The sequence below is a fragment of the Melanerpes formicivorus genome, unplaced genomic scaffold (genome assembly GCF_026170545.1).
Source record: "Melanerpes formicivorus ecotype bairdi unplaced genomic scaffold, bMelFor1.0.p_v2 SCAF_13, whole genome shotgun sequence".
Taxonomy (NCBI): domain Eukaryota; kingdom Metazoa; phylum Chordata; class Aves; order Piciformes; family Picidae; genus Melanerpes; species Melanerpes formicivorus.
Genome location: NW_027142365.1, coordinates 660,262 through 688,249, shown reverse-complemented (window position 1 = coordinate 688,249; position 27,988 = coordinate 660,262). Strand labels below are relative to the sequence as shown.

General features: G+C 49.2%; 2 protein-coding genes across 4 annotated transcripts in view; both read left to right on the top strand.

Moving 5' to 3' along the window:
- Window positions 1-19,507, top strand: part of PRTFDC1 (phosphoribosyl transferase domain containing 1) — a 54,322-nt gene extending 34,815 nt beyond the window's left edge. The window contains exons 10-12 of one of the 2 annotated variants that reach the window (XM_068145750.1): window positions 9,838-9,988; window positions 17,669-17,837; window positions 17,930-19,507. The gene's annotated coding sequence lies outside the window, so the exon portion shown is untranslated. Of the gene's footprint in view, window positions 1-9,832; window positions 9,989-17,668; window positions 17,838-17,929 lie in introns of both variants that reach the window. The other variant, XM_068145749.1, reaches the window with a different exon arrangement.
- Window positions 19,508-21,238: 1,731 nt separating this feature from the next.
- ARHGAP21 (Rho GTPase activating protein 21) overlaps window positions 21,239-27,988 on the top strand; it is a 92,700-nt gene continuing 85,950 nt past the window's right edge. Inside the window, exons 1-2 of one of the 2 annotated variants that reach the window (XM_068145746.1) lie at window positions 21,239-21,327; window positions 22,453-22,763. In XM_068145746.1, coding sequence (XP_068001847.1) covers window positions 22,683-22,763 — 81 coding nt within the window. In that variant the 5' untranslated portion in view covers window positions 21,239-21,327; window positions 22,453-22,682. Of the gene's footprint in view, window positions 21,328-22,452; window positions 22,764-25,776; window positions 25,795-27,988 lie in introns of those variants that run through there. The other variant, XM_068145748.1, reaches the window with a different exon arrangement.

Genomic DNA, 27,988 nt, shown 5'->3' with positions numbered 1-27,988 from the left:
AGCAGCTCAATGTCCTTCTTATGCTGCCTGTGTGAGTGCTGAGCTGCATTCTTTACCTTTCCTAACCTGGATAGAAAGGGAACACATGCAACAGTGTCACATGGAATGAAAACAAGAGGTACCAGGATAAAAAGGAGGGATAAGTATGACTGAATTCTTTGGTGTGGGCATGGGCATCTCTTTGTATTCCTGAATCATACAAGTGTTGTTGAGTTGATTGATTTGTTTGGCTGTCATGAGAATTGCTGTAGTGGTGTTCCTGCTTTTTGTTAGGAACGTTGGAATGAGGCGAGTGCTGTTGGAAAGAAGAGCACAAGCTAAACACCAGCACAGAGAGACAAAATCAGACCAGGTACAAAGCAATATTCAACAGTAGCATAAGCAGCAGAAGAGTCAGGGAGACTAAAAACTTAAGTGTCATTAAGAACTGTATAGCATTGATTGGAGTGGCTCCAGCAGTGAGAGCAGAGGAAGCATGTTCAAATGGATCAGAGATGACCTGCTGAATGAGTGCAGAAATGGAAGGCTTTCTGCTGAGAGCCAGCTTAGTCCTGGGCCCATTTGTGCCATATGGGAAAGCAAACCACAATAAACTGCAATTGTTTCTCTTCCTGCAGAAGGCTTCTCACACAATCACACAACATCATTGACTGCGTTTAGGCTTCTGACTACAAACACTCAGGTTAAGCTTCCAGGACTGTTTTGCCCAAGCTGTGTACAAGGCAGTCCTGGCTCTGTCAGCTCAGCCTGACTCTCTCTGTGTCTTAAACAGAATCAGCCACCTTAGACACTTCTGTTACTCCATCTGAACAGAGCTCAGTGTTGTTCCTAACTGCCTCTCTGTCTTGTTTTCTGAGGGTCTTTATGTCTTCCCATGGAAAATAAGGCTTTACTCTATTCCTTATCTCTTCACTTCCATTTCTCCCAGTTCCTCTTAGTCCATGCTGGGCAGAAATCAATTAGCAAGTTCAGCAGGTGCCGGGAGCAGGGTGAAGGATGACCTGGACACACAGAACAAACACCAGTGAGGTCACAAACTCCATGAGCACTGAGGGAGGCAGCTGCTGGACTTTCAGGGGAGATTTCAAGAAAAGGGGAACATGCTTCACTTGAGGGGAAAAAATCTCTAGTTTGGGTCCAAAAGTATCAGGGTGAAGAAGCTAACTCACTTGCAAGGCATGGAAAGGATGCTGTGTGCCACCACCACTGCCCAGCATGCTTTAATTTGGTCCCTGAGCTTAGGCACCAGCTGTGGCTGGAGGAGGAATGTGGCCTAGGACACAAATGAGCACAACAAACGTCCCCTTTGGCTGCAATATTTCTAGCTCCAGTGCTCAGACAAGGGCAGGAGGCAGTTTGTCCAGGTCAGGTCTGGCACACAACTGCTTCTGTCAGGCCTCAGCCATATCTTGCAGCATCCCAGCCAAAATATGTCTCCAAATGTTTTGGCATTTTCTTCACACAGCTCACAAGCTGGAGTCAAAGCCAGCAAGTATTTTCCTGATTGTGTTCCATTTATTTATAGATAAAGATTCAAATATGAGAGCACATTTCCTGTGCAGAGAGGAAGGAGCAAGTCAAGGCACGCTGTGGCACTGCCCCAGGCTGGGCTGAAGCCTTCGGTCAGGCACAGATTTGCTGGGGTTATTCTCCATCCCTTGAGCTGTGTTTAGACTGTTCAACTCCTGCAGCCTCTGAGACATGTAAATTGTGCTGTGGAGAAGGACAACAGTGTTTGGTGAAGTCAAGAGAGGTTGTGCAAACCATGTGTAAAGCTACTCAGTAAGAAGGGGGAGTGCACATCTCTGTATTTGAACTGCAGACAAAGAGTGTAGCATACAGGCCCCAGGGAAACACAGGGCAGCTCAACAGGCTGCTCACACACCCCGAGTTAAGCCTCCACCCAGTCTTGGCAAGACCAGAGCCACAGATTTTAGTTAGCCCACGGCTCGACGGACGTGTCCGGGCTTTGCTGGGACAGCACCAGGCCAGCCATGGGCTGCAGACCAGCAGCCAGGACAGCTGAGCTGGCCACAGGTGTGCCCCATCCCATAAACACCACAATCATTCTAAAGGGGGGAAGTGCCTGAGGATAGTTCCTCCTCCTCTCCACCCCTTGAGGACCTGGCTTACCAAGCTGCTGGTGAGGGCTGCTTTCTTGTCTATGATTGCTCTGTGTGTGCTGGGCTAAGTGTTCATACAGTTCATTTCTGTGTTGGTGTTTGTGTAGTAGCTTTATGAAATCTGTTCTCATCTCAAGCTGTGGCTCTTCTCTCCTCTTCCTGATCCTCTGTCCTGGCTGGGGAGGGGTCATTGGGTGACAGAAACACTGCCATAGTTTAGCCCTGCATAGGGACCATATACAGCCAGCATGAACCCAGTATCATTTTCAACATGGCTGTTATTCCAAGTGGTCCTTACCCTCTGTGGGTGTAACAGGATCAGCCTAGGGACAGGAGCCTTGCAGTGGTGTTTTCCCCTGCCATTGTTGGAAGGGTTGGGTTGGGAATGAGAAGGTCTGTCTCAGTCTCTGGCTTACCAGTGGCCTGAGTGCCCCTTCAGAATAGTGCTCCCTTCAGCCTTGGAGGCTCCCACGGCAGAGAAGAGATGGTGAAGCAGCTACCAGTGTCAGCCCCAGCATGCTGCTGAGATGTCCTGGCATTCTCCAAGCCCAGCTCTCGGTCTCAGAGCAGATGGGACCGCAGTTTCAAACTGCAAAGATGTAGGAGTTAGCTTTCCAACAAGAACAAGCTCTAAATAAAATGTCATGAACACCTTCAGACATCCCTGCCCTCCTCCTGAGGGTTTGTGCTGCCCTCCCTGACTGCCACTACCACCTTGATTCAGCTTCTTTCCAGACCCAGTTTTGTTCACCCTCTGCTGGCTTTCACTCTTGTCCCCCAGACTGCTCTATAAATGTGCATTTCACGGTCCAAAAATACCCTTCCCAACTTCCCATTGCCTTGCCAGCCCCTGGCTCCAACCAAAGTCATTGTGTGGGTGGGAAGCTACTTGAAAATCAAGGAAGTAGGTGATTCCATGTTTAGGTTTAATCACCATTATGCTACCAAGAGATGTGAAACACTAAGGCAGCGAGGCCTGGCTAATGTCTCCTGCTGCCACTGACAGGAGCTGCTGCTTCCACTCCTTCAGGTGGCTTTGATGTGTTAGGGCACTGCAGTGTCCCAGCAGATGTGCTGGGTTTATGCACAGCAGAACTGGTAGCCAATGGATCAGGAGCTGCAAACTTGCACTTCTGTAAGTGTTTAGAAGCTGGAGGGGGTTTGGCTTTTTCAAACCTTTCCTCTGCCTTGAAATGCTTTGCAAAAGCTCTTGGCCAGCATATTTTCAGAAATCTCCTCATTAGGCACCCCAGGAAAACAAGCACTGATGGTTTGATCCTTTGTCTATAGGTTCATCTAAGGTGAGAGATCCTGGGAAGCTGCCATCGCTCTTCTGAGCTAAGTCAACTCAGAGCCATGGGACCAGGATTGCTCTAAAAATCAGGGTTAAAATATGCAGTTAAGCTTTCATGTGTTGGTGCCTGCATTCATGGCTGGCTGAAAGGCACAAAGTAGTTCTGATGTTTGTGCAGTAGTTGTCAGGAGAAAGGTGGGCATAGTAAAAGCTCAAAATCAGTGTTTTTAATCAAGTCTCAGCTCAAAGCTACTTTTCTCTCTCTCCTATTCTCGGTTACTTTCCAGAGCTCTACCAGAATTAGTGTTCAGCAGTATAAGTCAGTCACAGGATTGCAGCTTGGTTGTCTGTGGGGTGCACTTCCTTAGCCGATGCCCTGTGCCTCTCCCACCACTCTCAATTATTTCCAGCCTGGAGAAGCTTCTGGAAGTCCTGCTGCTGGTTTTAGCCTTCTTCACCTGTGTGCCAGCTCTCTCCCCTGCGTCTCTGAGGATCTGTCAGTCTCCTCGAAAACAAGAACTCTTTTTCCCTGACAAAAGCAGATTCTTGGCACATTCTTCCAGCATTCCTTCGAGCAGCCAGTCAGCAAACACCAGCACCACACTCGCCTGCCCTCTCATTGTTTCCTGACCCTGACTTACGAGAGGTCAGTGTGATAGATGTTTAAACTAACCACAGGCTCGGTTTGTGCCAGGCCATTCCATCCCAGCTTTCACGTTGTATTAATTACAATTCCTTTAAATCCTGCTGCAATTAGAATTGAAAGCAGCAGTTGTATGCTTTCAGCACCTCCTACCCAAATATTATGTACTGCCTGAGGCCAGCTTCTACTCCTCTCCTTCTTCCTGGACATCATCCTCCTTTCTACTCTTCTTATTTTCCAAACACCCCTGGAAAACATGGAAGTTCACCTAATCAGGTGTAGCCAAGTGTGGTGACATCCAAGAGCCAAGTGCTGCTTTAGATAAGGGTGTCACAAGCTGGCCCTCTGCAGATGTTTCTGAGCTGGCTTTCGGTGCATAACTGCCTGATGTGGGCCAGGTCTTGGGTGCTCTGTTTTGAAAACTGAGAGGTTGCAGCCCTGACTCACAGATCCAGATCAGCTCTGCTCTCCAGCTCTTGGTGTGCCACCACAGATGAAAACAAAGCACTGCAGTGTCAGTGCTTCTCCACACTCAGCAGTGGCACTGCACGTGGCAGTGTCCTGTTTAGCAGCAGCATCTTTAAGGGATGCTCTTGTCACAGCACCAGCTGGGTGCACTGGGATTTAGCTGCTTGACCTCTTGCCCAGTGGATCAACTGCTAAGTCACACTCTGCTTGCTGCACTGTGATGCTTCTTAACACCATCCTCTTTTGCCCTTTTGCTGCTTGCTTTTCACTGTCTTCCTTCATCTCTTCTTCATCTCTTTTTCATTCTGCTTTGTCTTCATTTTGCTAGAACCTAGCAGCCTTCTGCTGGGCTCTCAGACTCCAAAGGATCTGCTGAACTTCCCTTCTGGTCTCACAGGACTGCTGCTGAAGCTTCTGGCAGAATTTCTTTCTTGTGGCTTCCCCCCCAGACTCTACTGAAATAGCTGCTTGGCTTTCTAAGGAGAGATGCTGCAGTCCTACAGGAGCAGGTGGTTCTCATTTCAGAAACTTCAGTCAAGGAACTGAAGCATGTGACACCTTGTGAATCACAAAGCCTTGCTTTCTGGCCTGACATTTCTCTTATCTCCTTGAGCTCAAGCCTGATGCTTACAATGGATAACTAAATGTGGTTTCATACCACGCCGCTGCAGCCCAGCCAAGCAGTCTGCAGACGAACGGTGGAGGTGGAGTGCCTGCAAGATGTGGATTCAGAGACATCACTGGATTCCAGCCTGGACAGTAGGTTTATATTTGTACCACTGCCTTCCAGAGGAAATGAAAGTTGGCAGAGCCTGGCAACTCCTCAGTCAGTGCTCAAAATCTCCTAGTGTCTTACCTGTCACCACCACCCCCACTATTATTTTTCAGGCAGTTTAGCCTGAGATCCTATTTGCCTCTTTTTCAGCCTTTGTTCACTCCTGCCTGAGAACTGGAGTGCTGGCAAGTCCAGCCAGCCACCAGCACTTCATCTTCTCCCATGCTGTAAGGAGTCCAACAGCAAATGAACTCTCTTCAAGCTCACAGTCTGTCCAGTGAGGAAAAAATGCCCAAGTTAAACCCCACAAACAATCATAGAGAAAATTGGGGTCCAAACACACATTACAGAAAGTTATCTAGAGCAAGAGAAGATGTGGAGTTTGAACATCTGAAATTCAGAATTCATGTCTTGCATTTGAAAATCTATCTCTGGGCTGGGATGTGTCTGGCTGTGGTCTGTCTCTCTGGTGGTGTCTGAACTGAGCTAGTTGCAAGGAGATTCCGCTGTCTCCAGGCGAGATCATCCAGCTTCTCTCACTAGCTCATCACATAGCAACAATAACTTTACACTTAGCTCATGAAGATATGCCAGAGAATCTTCTTCCACACCTCACTGCTGTCCAGACATGCTGGGAAGCAAAGCAGTGTCCCTGGAGTAGCTGTGCTTGAGCCCATAACTGTTGTGGGGGGTTTTGTCCCACTTAGGGTCTGAATGTCCTTTATGTCCTTTATGTTTTCAACTGTGTGCAAAGGAGAAGAGCCACTGGAGTGCTCCTTGGTCGGTTACTTGCACAACTGCAAGGAACTGCAAGTTCCTGTTCATGGAACAGGTCATCCTGAGTGCAATCACACAGCACTTAGAGGATGGCCAAGGGATCAGGCTCAGCCAGCATGGATTTAGGAAGGGCAGATCCTGCCTCTCCAACCTGATCTTCTATGATCAGGTGACTGCCTGGTGGATGTGGGGAGGCTGTGGATGTAGTCTGCCTGGACCTCAGCAAGGCCTTTGACACCGTCCCCCACAGCAAACTGCTGGCCAAGCTGTCAGCTCATGGCTTGGACAGCAGCACTCTGAGCTGGGTTAGGAACTGGCTGGAGGCTGAGCCCGGAGAGTGGTGGTGAATGGTGCCACAGCCAGCTGGCAGCCAGTCACTAGTGGTGTGCCCCAGGGATCAGTGCTGGGCCCTGTGCTCTTTAACATCTTTATTGATGATCTGGATGAGGGCATTGAGTGCATCATCAGTAAATTTGCTGACGACACCAAGCTTGGGGCAGGAGTTGATCTGCTGGAGGGTAGAGAGGCTCTGCAGAGGGACCTGGACAGGCTGGACAGATGGGCAGAGGCCAAGGGCAGGAGATTGAACACATCCAAATGCCGGGTTCTGCACATTGGCTACAACAACCCCATGCAGAGCTACAGGCTGGGGTCAGAGTGGCTGGAGAGCAGCCAGGCAGAGAGGGACCTGGGGGTGCTGGTTGATGGTAGGCTGAACATGAGCCTGCAGTGTGCCCAGGCAGCCGTGAAGGCCAATGGCATCCTGGCCTGCATTAGGAACAGTGTGGCCAGCAGGAGCAGGGAGGTCATTCTGCCCCTGTACACTGCACTGGTTAGGCCACACCTCGAGTACTGTGTCCAGTTCTGGGCCCCTCAGTTTAGGAAGGAGGTTGACTTGCTGGAAGGTGTCCAGAGAAGGGCAACAAAGTTGGTGAGGGGTTTGGAACACAGCCCTGTGAGGAGAGACTGAGGGAGCTGGGGTTGCTTAGCCTGGAGAGGAGGAGGCTCAGGGGTGACCTTATCACTCTCTACAACTACCTGAAGGGAGGTTGTAGACAGGCGGAGGATGGTCTCTTCTCCCAGGCACCCAGTACCAGAACAAGAGGACACAGTCTCAGGCTGCGCCAGGGGAGGTTCAGGTTGGATGTTAGGAAGAAGTTCTATACAGAGAGAGTGATTGCGCTATGGAATGGGTTGCCCGGGGAGGTGGTGGAGTCGCCGTCATTGGAGGTGTTCAGGAGGAGACTTGATGGGGTGCTTGGTGCCATGGGTTAGCTGTTTAGGGTGGGTTGGATTGGTTGATGGGTTGGACACGATGATCTTGAAGGTCTCTTCCAACCTGGTTTGGTTTATTCTAATAAAGTTATTCTAACTTGGGTAAAGCCAGGAGCTTGTGTGGAAAGAAGAATGCGTGCTGATGCATGTCTCTCTGGAGCCTGCCTATGAGGAAGGCTAATGAGGAGCAAACTGTCCTGTGGATGCTGTGCCTCAGCCCAAGCCTCCAGAAAGCTGAGTTATCTCTTAGGGGTCCCACAAAAGCCTCTAGGGATTTGTTTCTTGCTGGTGCTACTGGTCTGTCTCTTGAGAAACTTGCTCTGGTTACTCTTCACACTTTCATCTGGTCCCACAATCCTATCTCAGCTTCCATGTCTTAGACCTTCCAAGGTGTCCAGGGATTCTTGTCAGCATTTTCTGCAAGTTCACAAAATCTCTGTGCTCGATCCCTTATCTTCCCTCTTTCTACTTGGCCTCTAAGGGATCTCACCTCATAGACTTTCAGCAGCTTGCTCCATGCTCATGACTCACCAGATCTCTCAGATTCATTCCAAGTGCAAATCTGGAGTTGTCTCTGGCAGTAGCTGCCAGGCTGCTGGCTGGTGTTTCCTAGGCTGACTTAGTGCAGTACCCACTCTGGGATAGTTTTTGGTCATCTTGTTTAACACCATTCTGCTAAACATTTTCTTGCAACTCTTTAGCTCCTGTGTCCTCCTACAGAAACTTCAGTTTGGTTTCTCACATCTGTTACTCCCACTTGGTATAACCTGTGTTCCCATGGTTCTGGTGCAGGTAGGGAAGAGCTGGGAGATCCCCAACCACTGCATCCTACAAGTGAGAGGTCTGAGTTAGGTTTGGTGAGTGGAAATAGATTAAGTCTTGCAAACATCCTCTCAGATTGATGTGTACCATCCTTTGCTCATTTGTGTGTGTTTGTTTTGTCCCTGAAGTTGAGAAGGTGAACAATACAGAACCGAGCCTACTGGAGTTGTCTACAGACAAATGTCTCCAGCTGTGAAGGTGTAAACACAGAAGAGAGGGGCTGAGAGCTTGGCCCTGACCGATGGGGACTAGCTGGGAGTAATGAGATTAAACTGAACAAAGGAAAACCACTGAAGGTTGAACATCAGGAAATATCCTGGCTGTGTCTATCAGACCGTGGACTAATTTCCCACGGGAAGTGGTGGAAACTCCATCTCTTGAGTCATTTAAAATTAAACCAGATAAATATTTTTGAGCAGTTGGGAACAACCTATTTGGAGCTGGCAGGGGATGGTTTTGATGCTGGTTTCGAAAGACAGTGTTAGTCTCCAGTTTCTCCTACTCTAAAATGAAATAGCAAGCCTTGTTCAGGGGCTGCTCAGCAGGACTGCCAAACCTGCAGCTGCACTGTGCTCTCCTCATTATGCTCAGGTTGAAATGCTAATGTGACTCCGACCGATCGTTTTTCTGTGTTGTGGTAACGTTACAGCTCCAGCCTGCTAGAGTAACCAGATGAGTCCCCCACAGGCCTCCTCCTCCCTGCACTGTAGACCTGGTTGGGGACCATCATAGGATTTCTCTGCCAAAATGCTTCTTTGCTTTGGACTGATTCCTTGTGAACTCCTCTATCACATACCCTGTTGGGCTGAGCTCCCCTAGATGGCAGAGCTGAAGCAATTTAACATGCAAGAGGCTTGGTGCAGCCTTGCTGCAGCAGGGTCTGCTGCAGACACCTCACCGATTTCCCCAAAGCTGCTTGCTGGAAACAGCTTCTGTTGGATGGCTCACTCTGCTGCCTGTGAGATGTGGCCTAGCCTCTAACTCCACACACAGTTAATGCAGTTAGGGTTTGGCCCCCAAAGGATGTTGTTTCCCACGAACAACTCAAGTTTCCAGTTCTCAAGCCCAGCAGGCCAAGGAAAGAGTTCACTCCTGGTTGTGTCTTTAGCAAACCCCAGGGGTCCAGCTGCAGTGCCAGTGTGAAAGACATCAGCTGTGATACAGTTGTGCAAGTGCTTGGAAGAGCAATGGGGGCCATGAGGCAAGTGCAGGGAAGCTGCAACTGACCTTCTTGTCCTTTTGCACTTTCCAAGCCTCCTGCTCCATAAAGCTCTGGGTTATCCCACTGGCAGCATTTGTCCACAGGGGTTTTCTCTCACAAGTGTTTTTTCCTTCTAACTGAATTCCACTGCGATGCATTTTGTTTGGGTTGGAGTGCTGAAGAAACCTGAATCCATACTGGGTCCCGTTGTGAGGTCTCCCTCTACAATCACACACAATTGTCTCTAAGGATCTGATAAGAAGCATTTGACCTCTGCTGTCTCCAGAGCTTGTCTTTGTTTCTGACAGTCTGCAGAAGAGGAGGCTGGTTCAGGGGCTTGCTTGTGCGATTCCTTTTGCAGCTGAGCAGCCCCCCATGGTGTGCTGCATTTCTCAGCTGGCAGAAGACTTCTTTTTATTTCCCCCCTTTTTAATTCTTTTTAAACTATTGTCAGATTAGCAGAAGATGCCTGAGAGCTTCCACCTTACAGCCAGGGACACGCTGATAATGGCTGCGGCAGAGATACGGAGGGAAAAGCTTACTTGGGAAGCGAGAAGATTGATCTGAGTTGTTTCAGGAGTCTCCATCTCCTACAGATTTGAGCACTCAGGTAAGTGACACAACCCAGAGCACAGAACTATGAGCAGAGCAAAAGAGTCAAGTGTTTTACCTGTGCTGGTAAGTCACCAGTGCAGAATCCAGGCAACCTTCTTAGCTCTGAATTTGTACAGCTTCACAGTTAATTCCTGAAGAATTTTCTTGTCGTGATTATTCTGCTTGCATCCACTCATCATTCCCTTCTTATCCCTTCTCTAATTTCCATTATTTGATCTTTGTTTTTACCAAGAGTTTAACCATTTCTATTTTCTCAGTCATCTTTTCCTCCAGCTCCTTTCACATTTACCTATTTTGTCAGCTTCTGCTTCCTCCCCTTTGTTTCTTACCATTCTGATGACCATGAATCTCTTTTGCTTTTCCACAGCACAGCTTCAGAGTATCAAATTCTCATGTTGCAAAATTTCCCTTCATATAAATATGGACAAAAAGCTAGCTGGAAGTCATCCTTATTTCATTCTATTTGGCACTGAGAAGTGCAGCTTTTACAGAGCCTCCACCCTACAGCTGCATCTCATCACTGATCCATTTAAATGCACTGATCCTAGCCAAAAAGCAAATGTTTCCCATTACAACCTGTCTCTAAGTGACATCTATGTGCTAGCTTAGGAATAGATCTTCATAACAGAACTACTTTGGAGGTAGAACAGGAAAAGATTCTTCTGGTTCAGTGCTGAACATTTGCATGCTTGTAGCCTGAAATCATTACGGATCCATGCAGCTCCATCCGGCTATGCAGTGGTTAAAACCAACCCTGTGAGCACTGCTCACTGAATGCAAATCCTGCAGCTGCAGGTTAGGTGTAGCACCAGGTAGGTGACTTTAAATTGGCTCCTACATTTGTAGGGGTTCCTCCACAGAAAAGGAAATCATGAGAAGCTCTGAAGTTCCCAATGAAGAGAGGGTAGGGGATCCAACATGCTGCTAATATTCCAAAGGCAGGCAGCAGGGACATCCCCAACTAGATCAGGTTGCCCAGAGCCCTGCTGAGCCTCACCTTGAATATCGCCAGGGATGGGGCCTCAGCCACCTCCTCGTACCACTGGAGCTCATGAAGAGTACTGAGGCCTGATCTGCCCACAGGCTAACACAGGAGTGTGTGAGATGGCTTTTTAGTTTGACTTCACTGACATGGTTTGCACTGCTGGAAATCCTGCTACCAAGAGGAGGGGTCTCAAAAGGAGACAAAGTGGGGTTCGTAGGCCCTGTGACACAGAAGTGTTTTGATGTCAACCTCAGAAAGCTGAGGAAGGAAAAATGCAGAGTATATCCAGTATTTCAAACGTGTAGATGTGACATGCACTCAGTATCCAGTACAGAGTAGCCTTCAGTCCTCCTGCTGCCTCTGTACTTCTTGACTGCCTCAGGAGAGCCAAAGAGTTTTATAACAAGAGAGTGGGTAGCTCTAATTCTGGTACTCAGGAACTTGTGGGAGGCTGTTTCTGGACACCAAAGGCAAGTAAATAATGAGAACATGCAGGAAGAGATGCACAGGCTGTGGAGCACCTTGCAGGAGCTGCCACCAAGCAATCTGCAGAGGCTGGACCCAGCTTGCTCAGTGTTTGGGCACCTTTTGAGATCCTGTGGTTCCTCCTGGAGGCCTTTCTCACTACCAGATGTTTTTTACCTGTTAGATGGGTCCCTGAACCACAGCTTCTGCAGTGATAACACAAAGGTCAGTCTCTTTCTGATCACACTGGCATCTCCTTTGCAGAACTTCTGGTCCACAGCTGTAGCTTACAGCACCTTTAACCTCTGTTGTGCCTTCTCAAACACTCTACTTACAGCTGTGAAAACCTTGACCTGTGTTTGCTTTCTGAATCATCATCCTGGCCCTGCTAAAGGCAGCGATTCTTAGGTCACAAAGTTATTGTTTCATGCTGTTTTCAGGCAGCATCAGAAGAGTATCTGCCATGGACTCTGCTGAGGTGACACATCCAGGGCTGTCTGCACAGCCATGAGGACTGAAAAACAACCTGCTGTAGGGAAGCTTTGATTGTCAGTTCCATGAAAGGGACACATCTCCAACTGCTGTCATGTCCATCAGTGAACAGGACAAGGATTTAGTCACTGCTTGCTACAGAATAGTTTGGACTGAAAATCTTTCTAGGATGCTGATGTACAGAACAGATCTCTGATGAACAGAACTCTCCCTCACCAGTGTGAGAGTGTACTGAGAAAAGACAGGATCTGAATTGGGTCTGCATGCGGCCGGCATCTGGTAGATGATGCTCAACTCTTCACCTCAAGAGAGATCGCTTAGATCATATCTCAGTATTCTGCTTCTTTCTGGACTCACAAGTCAGTTCTGAAACAGGTTTTCCAATGATATCTTACAGTAGTGGACACCACTGCTCCATTCTTCATTGCTGTGAAGTGGGCCCAGCATCTCTGTCCATAAAGATGACCTGTCCTGGGCATCTCCCTAGGGGCACAACCGCTCCTGGCACAGTCTGGCCGAGACTGCTGCGTTTTGTAACACAATGAATGAACTAAACTGAAAATCAATATTCTCTTTCACAGAACCTTTCAAAATACAAGCCCTGGTGCTTTGTTCCTTTCAAGAATATCCTCCCTTAGAAAAGGCAAACCTCCAGGAACACAGATCCTGCAGCATGCTGCTGCACTGCTGCTCTCAACCCACAAAGCAGCACGACAGTTTATAAAGTGATAAGCCAAAGAATTAGGAAATAATTAATTAACATAATTGAAATGTCTCAACTGAGACCTACTTGGTTAACAGCAATGCTACCAGGAGAACATTCCCCCTACACACTTGGATGAAAGCCTCACTGTTAATTCATGCCATACTTACTGCTTAATATAGAAATAATTAATACTTGTATATGTGCCGTTCCGTAGAGCAGAGCTGCACAGCTGTCCCCTGCCAGTCACCAAGGGGGTGCTGGCTTATACACATACAGCTTTTCTTTGACTGTCATTCTCACCACACAAGGGGAACAAAATGCAAGTGGGCTAATAAGAAGTCATCGCAGTTCCAGTAGCCTGGGCTCTCCCAGAAGTCAGCAGAGAGAAACAAGAACCTGAAGAAGTTGATGTAAACCATCCTAAATAGTGGTATGAACGTGTCTGGTCAGATCCTGTGTCTCTTCACCGACTACTGAGAGAGCCTGGCTGATTAGCTCAGATGCCATGAATAATTTATAGATGGATAAAATCAGGTGTCATGAATACCATCCTCAGTGTCTAGCACATTGGGAGAGCACAAGGCAGGCAGAAAATCTTCCTTGCCTCAGGATATTTGGGGGCTGTGCTATTAGGCTCCCTGTTTGCCCAGAGAGAGAGTCCTGTTGCAGCAGATTTGTAAGGATTTGCTTGCACCTGGAGCCAGCACCAGTGGCTGGGCTGAAACACCTTCATCTGCAACAAGAGCCTCACATTCTCATCTTCACAGTGAGCTAAACCAGAGGTGAATGAGACATTCATACTTGTGAAAGGGAGTGCCCAGCATGCACTTTGCCAACCCATTAACATTCTCAATATTTCAGCAGTGCTCCTGCTCTGAATTGGAACCAAAAGCAAGTCTTTCATTAAAGAGCCAGAAGGAGAGCTCCATTTAATTACTACATTTCCAGCCACTATGTTAAGGAGCATTTAGATTCTGCACATCTCTTATGCACAGTCAATGGAAATTACATGAGCAGAGGCTGGCAAGGCTTGGAGGAAGCCAGTGTAAAATGAGCAAAGACTGCAAGAGTCGAGACCAGAAATTACAAGAATGAGGCTCTGGCATTTATCAGAGAAGAACCCAAATGCTTAGCTACTAAGTGCCTGTTGGGGAGTGACAAGTGATCCCCCAACACAGTTTAGAGCAGGCTGCCGGCTTGCTCTGTCCAGAGTGCCAGGTGTGACTCTAAGAAGGTGTTCCAGCAATGTTTCTGCAGATCCGAGGAGCAGCAGCAGCATGGACCAGCACAATCCCCTTGCCCAGACGTGCAGCACACCCTCCTCAGCCAGTGTTTCTAAACCCTCTGTCAGTGCAGAGTAGCATAACGGGGGGGGGGGGGGGGGGGCACTACCCCGTTAGCCCAGCAGTGTGAATGAGCTGTTTGGTTCTAGGTGCAGCTCAATTCGGGAGCTGTTTGAGGTAGCTGTCTTCAGGAGACACTCTCATGAACCACCTTCTCCTGGTGATCCAAGCTGCATGTTTCACTTTCAGCCTTCATCTTTGTTCTTGTAAGGACAACATTGTTATGACCATGAAGCACACAGTCCTCCGAGATGGAGTCAGGAAACATCTTGCAGGAGGAGAAGCCAAAAGCTGACTGCTGCAGTGTTTCCACTCAGTTTATCCCCCCCACTAAAGCAGCTAACTATTGGAAGGGGACTTCAGCTCTGCACAGCTGTTATTTACCTCTGTTTTGAAATGCAGACAGTTGCAGTAATCTGTTTGTTTGTCTTTAACTCTTCCCTGCTCTGGAAGTACCACTCAGTGCAAAAGGCAATGTGGTTCCATTTGAAGAGAACGGCTGTGCTGGTGATAGTTTAACAGCTGTCTCTTCCCAAAAGAAAAGCAATAACTAAGGGACAGCAGATTAAACACAGAAGCTATCAACAATGCAAAATAAAAAGTCTCAGCAGATAGAAAAGCTTGGCAAAGGATGAGTAATGCAAATCTTTGCTTTTTCTCTGGCTTTTGCCAGGATTTCTCTAAAACCTAAGGATTTCTCCAAAGAAGCAGCTTGACACATCCCAAATGGAATGGAACCTGTTGCGCCTGTGGCTGCTCCTACAGCTCTGGGAATGAAAAGATCAGACAGGAATATCCAGGAGCATATCAAGGAGGAGGGTTTGCTCCCTAGATTTCTTTATTAATCAGCTGCAGTTATTAAGGCTAATTACCTCTGCAGAAGTGGCATGCTTCTTGTGGCCCCCACCTCAGGCAGCTGGACAGTCCTGAAATCTAATGGTCCATCCCCACCTGATCAAAAGCAAAGACCACTCTTACTGTACCAAAAAAACCATTAAGCCCCATCCTGAGACTTCAGGGGAAAATTCTTTGCATTACTGTGATCAGAGTTGTTTCATATTTTGCTGAGGGCTTAAGGACTGCCTTGAGAATTTAATTATCTTGGCATGTTTCCTCTCGCCTCCCTCCCAGCACTTTGGTCTGATCCTGCAAGTGACCTTTGTGTGGCCATGCTTTGCATCCACATGGAGCCACTTGGAGGCTGTGCATGTGAAATGGTACAACACTGCAGAGGAGAGTTCCAGTATGGCTAATGAGTTAAAATATTTGGCTGTTGCTTCCTTCTGGGAAAACAATTCTGAAATGAACATCTGAGGGTGTCTCAGCAGAAGACTGGGCTGAAAATACTCTGTACATGTGGCTTTGCTCCTTACCTCATTACTTTCATTTTGACTTCTCCCAGCATCATATTATTGCTGAGCAGATTCCTGGATTGATTTTTATCAAGATTAGCAACTCTAAGTCCGTTGTCAGACAAGGACAAACTGGTGGAGGATGCTAACAATTCATCTAGGTACACTAGGAACGTGCCATTTGCAATGCTTTTTTCAGTCAGTCCGGAATCATGTTTCCTCCTGACACACTGCAGTTTGCACTGGCAGCCAGCAGTGAGCATTTCTGTTCCTTAGTTGCAATAATTTACATGGCTGGATTTCTGAAGTTGGTTTTTTCTCCTGTACAGGCAGGTGAGCTACTTGGAGCCTGAACCCAGCCACAGGTGTCCCAAATTCCCCCAGTTTTCTCTGTCAGTTCCTAAACCCAGAGCAGAATCACTCAGCAGGTAGTATCTCCACCTGACACCAGCCAGCATCTCCTGCAGCACTTGACACTTGCTCAAAAGGTTTGTTGTACTGGAAGGGAATAAATCCGGCCTTTTCTTCTCTTTGAAAGCTGCACTCATAGACAATCTTCCCTCTGGAATTGGGAGATACTGGGGAGTCTGTCATATTCTTCCAAGAAGCTAATGGTGGCCGTTTGGCTCTGTTAAAATGTCAACTATATCCTTAGCCCAACCTCTTCTGGGAAATTCATCCCATACAGACATAGAGACAAACCCAGCCTGCCTCACAGAATTATTAATATTTTGGGGAGGGTGGGGGGTCCTGTTTTTCTGGATCCTATCTCCCCATTTTTTATCTCACTTTTTAAAGCCAGAGCCAGAAGATGGGTGGTGGGAAAGCAGTGGGGAGAAAAAAAACACACAACAACAACAAAGAAGAACAGTGCAGTATCACTTTCAGAGCCTAGTCCCCATAAATAGTAATCAGCTTAGAGGTTTAAAGACCTTCTGGCCTTTAGATGGCTCCTGCTGTCCCAGAGAGTCTCTCTTGTGCCTCTCTCCAGTGAAAAGAGAGCTGAGCAGCAATCTGTTGGCATAAGTAGCAGCACATGGAGCCAGGTTTAGAAGCCAGTAGGAGCTAGGTGCCTGGTTTCTACAGGGCTGGTAGTGAGGTTCTGAGGAGCTCCAACTGTTGTTTGGACAGAGCAGGCAAAATAAGAAAGCAGCAAAGGATACACTGCCCTTGGGTGGAGCATGCCGTTGCTGGAAGGAGGGAGGGTTCTGATGAAATCAATTTGTTTGTGTGATACAAATGCATTGTTTTAACTGCTGAGCGTTTTCTCAGTGCCTGCAAGCTATCTCGATCTAGCCCCAGCTACAGAAGATCTGTTAAATGTCAGGGCTCAGGAGAAGGCTGTCACACTTTGTCCACCTAGAGGGAAGCTATGGATAGTCAGAAGCAGGACAAGATGGGTAGCCTGAATTGTAGAGGTGTCTGTTAGCACCTCTGTGCTACTCACACAAGGTCTCACTAATCAGCAGATCAGGGTGCTGATGATGTGATAAAGCAAGGGGGGAGCGCTAGCGCTGTTGTCAATTCATCACCAGCTACTTCCACCTAAGCTGTCAGCTCAGCAGTTAAACTAAACATTTTACAGACCAGGACTGATTTATCACCTCCCAGTCGACAGCACAGACCCAAACAGAGAGCTGATGCTTCGGCAGAGGAGCTAAGGTAACCCAAACTGTCAGTTTGCTCTTCTCTGCCATTCAAACACTTCAACCTTTTCTGTTCTTAATTTTTTTTGGGTATTTACTGTGCTGAACTCTTTTAAACTGTGTGTGTGTGGGAGGGGAGGGTTTCTGAGGGAAAAGGCTGCACATCTAATAGTCCCTGCTGGGTTTCTAAAACAAGTTAACATTGTTTGATCTAAAGTGAATAAACCCTCAGCAGAGCTGAGGCTGATGACTATATCTGTTAGACTCTGGCTCCTCTAATTCAAAACAAATGAAAGAGTGTAGATAGCTTAAGTGAATGCAGAGGAGATGGGAGGGATTTTTTTTTCCTAGACCTTTACAAAATTAGGAAATCTTGCTGTAAACAGGCTTGGCATTTTCAGAAACAAGTTGTTCTTCCACGACGACAGTTTCCAACAGCAGAACATGAAGAACAGGAGTTTTGCTTTGCTTAGGGTTTCAGAGTGCTTCAGTAGATTTTCATTGCTAGGAACCCCACTTCAACACAGAGTTCTGATGGGCTCCTCCTAACCATAACCTTGCCTGCTCAGATTTTACATTGCAACTCATTCCTCTGAGCTCACTGAGTTATACTTGACATTGGTTTTGCCTCTGGCTGGGTGATGGTAAATTCCTACAGGCTTCACCAATTTCCTATTTCTTTACAGAGTACCAAGTTTGCCTTGGAGCTGAAACACTCGGGTCCCCAAGCCACCAAAGTGTACCAAACCCCAGACTCAGAGGAACAGCAGTGCTTGGTCTGAACAGCTGAAGCTTCTTGCTGTATAAATTGTGCATTTTGCTCCCAAATGGTTCATCCTTCTCTGGATGTGTGAAGTAAGTTCACTCCTCTCACATCCCATCTCATTACTGGTGCCTTGACAGTCGTCTCTTGCAATATCTGCTGCTTTCTGCTGCTCTGTTCACAGGACCTTTGCATGTCTCTGATCAGTGATTCTAAGCTGGCCACCGCTGCAGCTCACAGATGGCATCCTGATGCTCTCCAGATGCACAGCCCACCTCATATCTTAGGCATCCTCCTTGGCTTTCCAGTAGGCAAATGCTTCCTTTTCACCACAACTTTAGACAGGCAGAGATCTGCCCTGAGGGCTGTCCTGCAGCATACTGCATGAGTTTAAAATGGTGTAACTTCTAAGAGACACTGCCTAGCACCCTGTGACTGGTGAAGATGCACAACTGAAGCTTCAGGATGTCAAAGTCCTCTCTTACTATGGACCTTGTGGCAGGTCTGGCTGCAGTTCTCTTTGGTAGTGCTCTGGAAGCACTTGATAAGCATCAGCATCTGCGGCCAAGTGAGGTAGGTGTGACCTCTTGTGACAAGAAGATTACAGTAAAGGAAAGGAGACACTTTGGTCACAGTCCAGCGTATACATGGGAGCAGTGATTACATTTATTTCTGTTGCCAGTGCAGGAGCAGTTGAGTGAAAGTGTTCTGGGAATGATCATTACCTCAGCAACACTACAAGCAACAACTTCTGAAAGCAAACAAACATCTGCTTGCTTACAGGCTTGCCTCTTCCCACTCACTTACTTCCATTCCCAAACTCAGGCCCTCTTAAACTTGGACCTTTTCCTCCCTAACTTGTCAGACTTTTTAGTTTTTCTCCTTATGCCAGCACAAAACCTCCCAGGATTAACTACTGTCTCCCGTTACTATCCACTGTCTCATCTACTCTACCCAGGTACTCCACACTGATCTAAGAAACCTGCTTCTGTCCATTCATGTCACTCTCTAATTCAAAGGTAAGGCACTGGCTCTGACTGAGCAACCTCCCTGCTTGTGGCAGCTCAGGTCTGACACATGGTGGGCTGCAGGGGGTGAGAAATGAGAGGGCCTCCAAGATGGCAAGGACAAGAGAACTGCTGGAGCCGTGAGTTGCTTCCCAGGGGGCTGGGTGCAGGTCACACATGCCTGAACACGTTGTGCATGTGGGAGCAAGGCATCTCCCCAGGCACTGCCAGAGACTGGGCTTAAGGGTCATGCTGGGACATATTTAATGCAATGAATTTCAGTCTTCCAGTCTACCTGGCCAAGTGAATTTTGATGTCCACAGTTCAGCCTGTAGAATTTCTATAGTCTCCAGATACCAAGATGTTAATTCAGCAAATGATAGTTTAAGGAGACAAAACCCCATAATTACCTGCCCGCTGACCCAGCAGAACGGGCAGAACAGATCGGCCTGAGCACACCTCAGCCCCTGGACTACAATGCAAGCTTGACTCAAACTCAGCTGCTAGACTTTGCAGCAAGGTGGCTGAGATGAGCTGGAAGATGTCTGCACTGGCTCTCCTGTGGGGATGACATTCTTTAGCAAGGAGTGATAATAAACAGTAGGATGGTGCTAACGCTGTAAGCTGCTGCAGCTGCCTGCTAAGTGGGGATGTGTCAACACCTTCGGACTGGAAGGTGAGAAAGTGAAATTACAGCTTTCAGTTACGCAAATTCTGCTTTTGCAACCTCTTTTATTAAATCACTTTCAAGGGTGGTTGAGGGACTCTGAGTTTTTACTTGGGTGTTATGAATCCCAGGAAATGAGCATGTTTCTGAAGCCTCCTTCTTAAGGCTTTTCTGTTGTAACTAAGACACCATATTTAGAATGGAAAGTGACAGCAGCATAGCCTTATATGTGAAAGTGCCCCAAAGAGCCCAGCATCTGGAACAAACACATCTGCCACAAACCAACAGAACACCGAGGAAGAGGAAGAGAACGAAGCACACAGTTTAATAGAAGATTTGACAGTGTCAACATTCTGCTGATAGTTACACCAACATAATCTCCTCAGAGTTAATAATGAGATCTATTTCCTCAGCCTAACTCTGAAATAATTTGTGACTCTAGGATCACATTTTCTTCTGTGATATTTTCCTCTTCCTATTATAGTTTTAAAGCTAAGGCTAGAGAAATTGAAGTGCGGTGTAAGAAAAGCTAACCCAGAAGGTCTGTCGCCGTAGTGATGTAGCTATGTCGATATCGGTAGAGACGTGACAGACACTACAGGATCGTCCCAGAGTCTGCTTGTGATTCAGAGCTCTCTGAGACCTTTTGTGAATCTGACAGCCTTTCACACGGATATTAGCTAAGATGCTAATTTAGATTTGGACTCAATACTGTGGCTCCTGCAGAAAAAAAAAGTAGGGGTTGTTATGAATTCACAGAGCTGATTCTAGATACATCACGGATTCCTGCTAATGTTCTGTGGATTTACGTGATGACTACAGGGCAGAGCGCAGTATGCAGCCAAGCTCACAGCTGTGCTTTTGGTTCCAACAGGAAAAGTGTCCTGACTGTTCACCTTCTCAAGCCTTCAAAAATCTTTCCAACTTTCTGGTCATTTCGACTTCTTGGCAGCTGAGGAGCAGGCTGTATTATAAGGTTGCTCAGGGTCTGGATGGCAAATAAATCTTTAAATGTTGTATGATAGTGAGAAATGATTGGGAAGCTGGACAGAACCATCCTGTGGCTTGCCAGATTGAACAACAATGTGGTTGTTTAAAACATGTATAAATAATCTCTGCTCCAGGTCAGGTTCATCCATGAAGTAGCTTTCAGTAGCAGAAATTTATAAGGAACTCAAACTCTTCAGAAACTGCTGCCAGTTTTTAGCTGCCTTTCTAACTGTCCTTAGCTGAAAACAGCACTTGGCCCTTGAGCCTCTTCTTCCAGCCACTGGGTGTAAGCTCTTCCCCAGGTTCTCTGAGTACCATCGCTCAAACCTACTGCAGGTGCCAGTTGCTGCCCGGGCCCCTCGCCTCCTGTCAGAGGTCACTTCAGAATAGCACAGTAGCAGTTGTTTGAGCCCTCAAACAAGACACCACCGTTCGTTTCACACGAGACCTTTATTATTTCTTACAAACGCTGTGTTTTCACCGCCTCCCACCGAGGCCTCACTTGTTCACCCTCTACCCTGAGCGCTGGACCTGGGGCCAGCCAGGCGCCGTCCCAGACCCCGCGCGGCTCGGCCGCCACCGCCGCCGTGCCCGCAAGGAGCCAAGCGCAGGTGGGAGCCGCGGGCAGAAGCCCGAATGCTGCTGCCGTGCGAACGCCCCCGAGGGGCGGGGGCCCGGCCAGGCTCTGCGCTCCGCGGCCGCAGGGCGGGTGCCCTGGAAGGCAGCCGGGAGCCAGTTCCTGCCCTCGCGGTGTCGTCTGAGGAGGCGGGTGGATTTTGGAGGGAACAGAAACCGCCGGCCTGGAGGCGGGGGAAGGGGACGGGCTCCCCAACGGCCCCAGGGGCGGAGGCAGCGGGAGCCGCCACCGCCGGGAACGCCTCGTCGCCGCTGCGGGGCCGGAGCCCCGCGGGCCGCCGAGTAAGGAGGGGCTGCCCGCCGCGGGACTCCGCTCCCGGTCCGGGCTCGGCGGGCTGCGGGCGGCTACTGCCCCTGCTCCTGTCAGGGCGGGGGCCCACATGAGGTGCTGGGGCGGCCTCGGGGCCTTCCCGAGGCGGGGGTGTGAACGGGACGGGGGAAAGGGCAGCGCCGCGGACGAGGAGGTACCGCGCTGGCCTGCGGAGGGAGCGCAGCCGGCGGCGCGGGGCAGGCGGCTCAGCCGCGCGGGAGCCCGCGCCTGCAGGGGAGCGCTGGCGGGAGCTCGGCACGCCCGTGGCCCCCCCCCCACGCTGAGCCGGGAGCTCCGCGAGCGGCCCCTGCCCGCGGCGCGGCGCGGGGCGAGGCCGCTGCTCAGCTGCCCGCGGGAGCGCAGCGGGCGCGGCGCGACGGCCCCCAGCACCCAGACACCCTAATTGGCAGCGGCGGAGCTGGCAGCGGGGGGGCAGGACTGAGGCCGGGCCCGCAGCGGCCGTCGGCTGCCGCGGTCGGGGCGAAACGGCGCGTCCCTGCTGAGGGAGGGGCTGCGGGCGGGGCGTGGGGCGCGGTGGTCTGATCGCGAACGGCTCCGGCTACGTAGACTGGGGGGAGGGAGCTGCCTGCGAGCGGGGTAGGCTTATCTGAGAAACAAAAGCCCGGCTCTGCCAGGCGAGGGTCTCGGCCTCGCTGCTGCCGGGAGGGCTCTTTGTTGCCGTTTGCTAAACGGAGTCCGCGCCTCTCGCTCGGCCAGGGCGCTGGTCACGGCCAGGGCGAGCACCGCGAACGGGCGGCAGCTTCTGCCCGGCCCCGCGGCTCCCAGCCCCGTCCTGCACCGCTTGGTCAAAGTTCGGCTAGGCCCGGGCGAGGAGCGACCTGGCTGCTGCTCCTCTGGCTCCCGGGACAGCGCTGCCCCGTCTGCCCTGCCTCCGGCAGCACGAACACCCCTGTGCAGTCAAGTAGGAGGGAGTGGGCGCCTCCTGCTTCTCTCCTCCCCGCGGCTGGGGCCCTGGATAGGAGGAGCCGAAGGAAGAGGAAGATGACGAGCGGGCGCAATTAGCCTAACAAGGGACGGGTGGTGGAGGCGGCGGCAGCGGCCCCGTGCCGAGGACTGACACATCTCTCTCTCTCCAGCCATGAAGGCAGAAGCCGGCGAGTGCAGCTGAGGCTCAGGCCCGTCCCGGCGCTTTTCCTTATGGCAGCTGCGTGAAGGGGCCGAGTCCCCCTGCCCCGACGGCGGGGCTGGCCTCGTCGCCTCGGTTGTGCGCGAGTGACTCTGGCACTGGTTCCTTGCTCCCCTCTCTTCCCTTCCCCGATGTGGGCTCCAGAGGATTTGCACCTCTTTTGTAACCGGGAATGAAATAATGGCGACCCGGTGGGCAGCAGGGCCACCCGGCGGAGATGGAGACAACGACCCCCCCCCGGGCGGCGGCGGCGGCGGGCAGGTAGGAGCGGCGGGGGCGGGCGGGGCGCGGGCTGCGCGTACGCGGCGGCGGGCAGGGCTGTGCCGGGCGGGCAGGGCCGTGCCGGGCGGCCGCCTCCCGCTGCGGGGAACGGCTTGGCTGGAGCGGGCTTAATGGCCGCCCCCTCTCTTCCTCCTTTCCTTCTTCCCTTCCTCCCTCCCTCTCTTTTCCTGCCCGCCCGCCCCGGAGTTGCTGGGAGTTGGATGCTGGGAGCGGTGCGGCGTGCGGCTCCCCGGCGGCGGGAGGGGAGGCTGGCGGCCGGCCGGGGGCTGGGCTCGCTGCCGGGGCCGGGAGGCGGGGGGCTTCCCCTGCCTGCCGGGCCGCGCATCGCGCCCAGCGGAGCGCCCGCCGCGCTGGCTCTCGGGGCTGCCGTGGGGTCTCCTCGTAGCCCCCAGCCTCGCGGTCCGCTCGGGGCCCCCGTGTCGGTTTCTCCGCGTTGTGCCGATTCTTGTGAGCCCCGGCCCCGGGGATCGGGAGCGCTGCGCTGGGTGGCACAGGGATAGGGCTTCGTCCTCTCTCCTCCCCCGGCTCAACCCCCGCTGCTTTTTCCTAGTCGTGTGGGCCTGGCCTCTCCCTTCTGGTAGCCTGTGCTTGCCACGCTCCTGCCTGTGCGCAGCGGCTTCTATCAAACGTATTTCTGTCCGTGGCAGTTGTTGCTGGAACGGCCCTCTGTTTAGTTTAAAAACTTCATAGCATGCCCTGTGGTGGCACCGTTGCATGTTTTGACTCGTAGCAGTTTTTAACGCTGAGCTGTCTGTTGCTTCCTTCTGTGCTCCCTGGGAATAGTAATAAATGTCTGTGAAACAACTGTAACTTCAGATCCTGCAAAATACACGTTAACGGTTCAAGAGGACTCGTTCTGAAACCTCTCTGAAACTTTATTTACGAAGACAAGCTTGGTTTTGTATTTCTCGGGGCATGTTGTGCCAAAGGCTGACTTAAGTCGCTGTGGGGCTGTGAAATGGGTGCCCTTTATATGGGTGCTCCTCTTTTGTTTGCTGAAATTGAAATACGGCAGAGTAATTTTAAACTTGGGGACCTTCAAAACCAGAGCGTTGGTGGGCTTTGGTTTGGCCGAGGGGTCTTTCTGTTACGTGGTTTTAAAAAACATTTTTTAAGGACAAGAAGTTTCAGTTTGCTGCTGTCCTCCATTCACCCTTTTGCCTTGGTTTAAAAGTTGCACACATGGTATTGTAGTATTTTCCGTACTGCCATTAGCTCAACGAAGAGATTTAAAGAGTCTCTTAAAGCAAGTGGGTTAGGTGAGGATCAAATGTGAGCTCAAAGTAAGGAAACAGAAAAAGTTAAGGTTTAAGGTTGTGTGATAAATGGCGATCCTTGTTTGTATGTAGATTCAATCTGGCATTATTCTTCTTGATGGCCTTTTTAAACACATGACTGGAAACAAGGCTGGTTTTGGAGAACCTGGCCTTTAATGCTGTTCAGATAGTGTGGGAAGAGGGAGGAAACCACATGTCCAAGTGCAGAAATGAAAACCCGCTTTTTCATTCTGTGCTGTGGAGACAGTAGGTCTTCTGGCAGTAGCACTTGTCATAATCCACCTATCCCTGCTGTGGTAAGCCCGAACGCGGCCTGTGGGGCTGTTGGAGCTCATCGTGTTTAAACTGTGTAATTGGGAACTACTAATGGGTATGGAGTTGCAAAATGGACTGCTCTGTCAGTTTGCCTGTTAGTTCCATGCTGCACTTAATAGGTAACTGCCAGCAAGCATGGACGTACAGTGATGATTGCCTTAATCAGCAGGCATGACATAACCTTTGCTTAACCATAGGTAACCCTCATCAATGCCTAATCGAAGTTGTGATGCTTTTGCATGCACTTGACTATGCATTTTTCTGCATGACTTAAGGTTCCACTTAATTTCTTGCAACTTATTTTCATTTATTGGTGCAAAAATGCCAAGAGAGTGAGGATTTGTGGCTTGGCATCAGTTCAGTTGATAGAGCAGTTACTGTGTGCAGTGCTTGATGTGTTGTGTGGGAACAAATCTCTTTAACTGGACTCTTAGCGGTATGTTCTGTTGGAAAAGAAGTTGCTGCAGTTGCAGGGGTTTATAGTGTGCTAATACTGACATGCAGGGTGTTAGCAGTTTGGGGAAATGATTTATGTTTTCAGGCCACTGTATCCCATATGGTGTTTGCATTGTAATGCAATGTTAGCTCATCTGCATTTAATGTGCAGATGTAGACCTGTGTGCACAGCAGGCTGGCACAAGAAAGACTTCGAGCGTAGCCTGTGTTCATCTCAGGCAAGGGAGTTGCAGCAGAAATGAGACTTTTCAGTCAGTTAAAGGCTTTGGAAGCATACAGCTATAATCATCAAGGTTTGATCAGGTCGTCTGGCTTCTAGATAAGAGGTGAGGCAGAGGAAGGGAATGTCTGAGAAGCCAGTGCTTCTGTGTGTCTTTGCATGCAGAAGTGGAGAGTGCAGAATGTGTCATTTGCCTGCTTTAGGTAATGCCTGTGTCGGTTGCTAATTGTTACCTGGTTTTGCATGTGTGTCTGCTCTGTTCCTCTGTCCCATTTGGTCATGCCTTGCCGTGGTTTCTGGCTTTACCTCACTTTTGTTGTTTTCCCTTTGACGTTGTACCTGGTGATCTCTCACTCCAGAGGCAGTTCACTGCGATGATTGCTGAGAACAAAGCTTGTGCATTCAGGCTTGGAGGCTGGGGCCTGAACGTGGAGCGCCTGCTCAAAGGGACAGATCACGTCTTCTGGGCTCTTGGGGGAGCTGGCAGAAAGGGCCTGGGACTCTCAGAGCTGTTTGTCATTCTGTTTGAACTGACACACTTTTGCAAATGGGTGCAAGACTTGCTGAGCTTATGTTCATAAGGACAGATAAGGAAGAGCGTGTTCTTTCTGGCTCTCAGATTAATAGGCATCTACTATCTGTTTTGTCAGGTTGGAGCCATGTTTTGTTGGAGTGGTTATGCCCTGCTCTGGTACAAGCAGTACTACTTCAGTCACAGCATCCCATCTACAGGCTTGTCCAGGTTTGAGACTGGAACTGGCTTGTTCATTAGTGTAAATTTAGTGTCCTATCTAGAAAGGCACAACAAGAAGGACAAAAAGTGCTGCCTTTTCCCTTTCTCTTCCCTCCCCCCCCCCCCTCCCATTTTGTGTTTGCTTTAAAAGAATTGCTGAATCTGTTTGTGGGATAGTTTACTGTTAATCTCTATTAAAATTATATTCAAATGTTCAATAAAAGATGAAAAAAATATTAACCACAGCATATGTGGCTTTAGAAGCCAGGGTCTTGTTATAAACAAGACTGTTGGCTCAGCTTATGAGCACTAAAAACACTTTATCAAATAATGTTAAGGGTGTTGGGTATTTTTCTGTTGATCTAGTTGGAGCACACAGACATGTAGGTATTGATTGTAAAGTTCTTGTACTTCATTGCACATCTGCAGTAAGCTGTGGGGTTTTGCTTTTGTGGGTTTTTGGTTGGTGTGGTGTTGGCTTTTTTGTGCTGAGTTGTTAGGGATAGTTGACTGACTTTATAGATTCCAGGGAGGTTTTTGTATTTGGCAATAACGACTTAATATAAAAGAAAAGTCAGAGGTTATTTAGTGCTGGCTTTGTAACCACAAGCACTCAATGTGAGAAAGGAGAACGCCTCTTAGTGTTCTCAGCCCTATGCCTTAGCAGAGAGAGCACAACTGCATAAACTGAAGAGAAGCCCATGGTGGGAGGGTCAGGAACCAGAGAAGGGCAATGGGCAGTGATGGCACTAAAAATAGAGGATGATTGATGTTCTCACTGGCAATAATTAATGGATCATTTGCTATTTTAACAGCGCAGTTGGGATGGCATTGGTAAGCTCAGAGTGGTGACTGCCAGGTGTTGTCTCTCTGCCGTAGTGCACAGCACTAAGGGGCTGTGTTTGGATACTGCATTTCAACCTTGGTGTGATTATGCCTTTAAACATGGAAACTGTCCTGGAACTTGGTGGTGTTAGATAGCAATGCTTTTTCTGTCTGGTACTCAGAGGCTGTGAGGTTCAACTATAATGTTAAAAATCAGAATGAGAGAACTGCATTTGTAAGGTTTTGTATGTCAAGTAATACACAATACCAAAAGTAATGATTAGAGGTGTGTTATTTCTTATGGTGATAGAGAGTTCTGCACAAAACTCGCACCAAGGGAGAATAAATCCAGTAAAAATGCCAGCATTACCAGCAGCTGTGGCTGCAGCTCTTCAGAAAGCTTGAGTCAAATCCCATTTAATCATACAAGCATAACACTGACTTCTGTCCCCATTTATGTCAGAGTAAGCCTGAGGTAATTTGACAGAACATGGACCTCTTCCATGAGGAAGTATTATGTATTTGATAAGCAACAATATAAAGCAGCAAATAGTTCCTTCAGGAAAAGGGATCTGCCTTCAAGTCTAGCTGCATCTGGTGTTTTTTTCAAGTGGCTTTCTGCTTCCCCAGAATCCACCTTTGCTGGTGGCACTGCTTTGCTACTTGCCTGCAAAGACAGCCTGGTTTTTGCAAAAGGAACCTGCTGCTTTGAAGAGTACCTTGAACCTTGTCAGCACGAAGGAACTGCAGTTACTCCATGCAGTACATGCATCAGAAGAGTGAACTTTTTTCTTTAACAGGCATCAAAGCACTGTGGTGGCTTTTTTTTAATGTATAAGCTGGTTTTTAAAGATTGCTGCTACTGACAGGTAACAGGTAACAGGTCTGCTACTTCAGATGGACTTGTGCTGACTTCCTGTCTTTGAATTTACTTTCTTACACTATAAACAGTTGAGAGAACAGTTGGGGACAAGAAGGTGTTTCATCTTACACACTGCAGGCATTTGAGAGCTTGTGCTTCTCGAATGTATGAAACCATCATCCTGTGATGACCAAATTGCAGCTCAGCAGAACAGTTTGGGCTCTGGAAGGAGGGAAAGCTGTGGGGTTTTGTGGGGTTTCATTTTGTGAATAGGTTCTTGAGTTGCTGTGTAGACCATGATTAGAATACAGACGTGCAACCAGGGAGATCTATTCCGAGAGAAACTTCCTGTATCTCTTCCTAAGGAAGTCACAGAATCACAGCCGGGTTTGGGCTGGAAGGGACATCTCCAACTAGAGCAGGCTGCTCAGAGTCCCAGATAATCTGACCTGAATGATGCTGTGGATGGGGCATCTCTCACCTCTCTGGGCAGCCTGGGCCAGCTGTAGTGTAGTG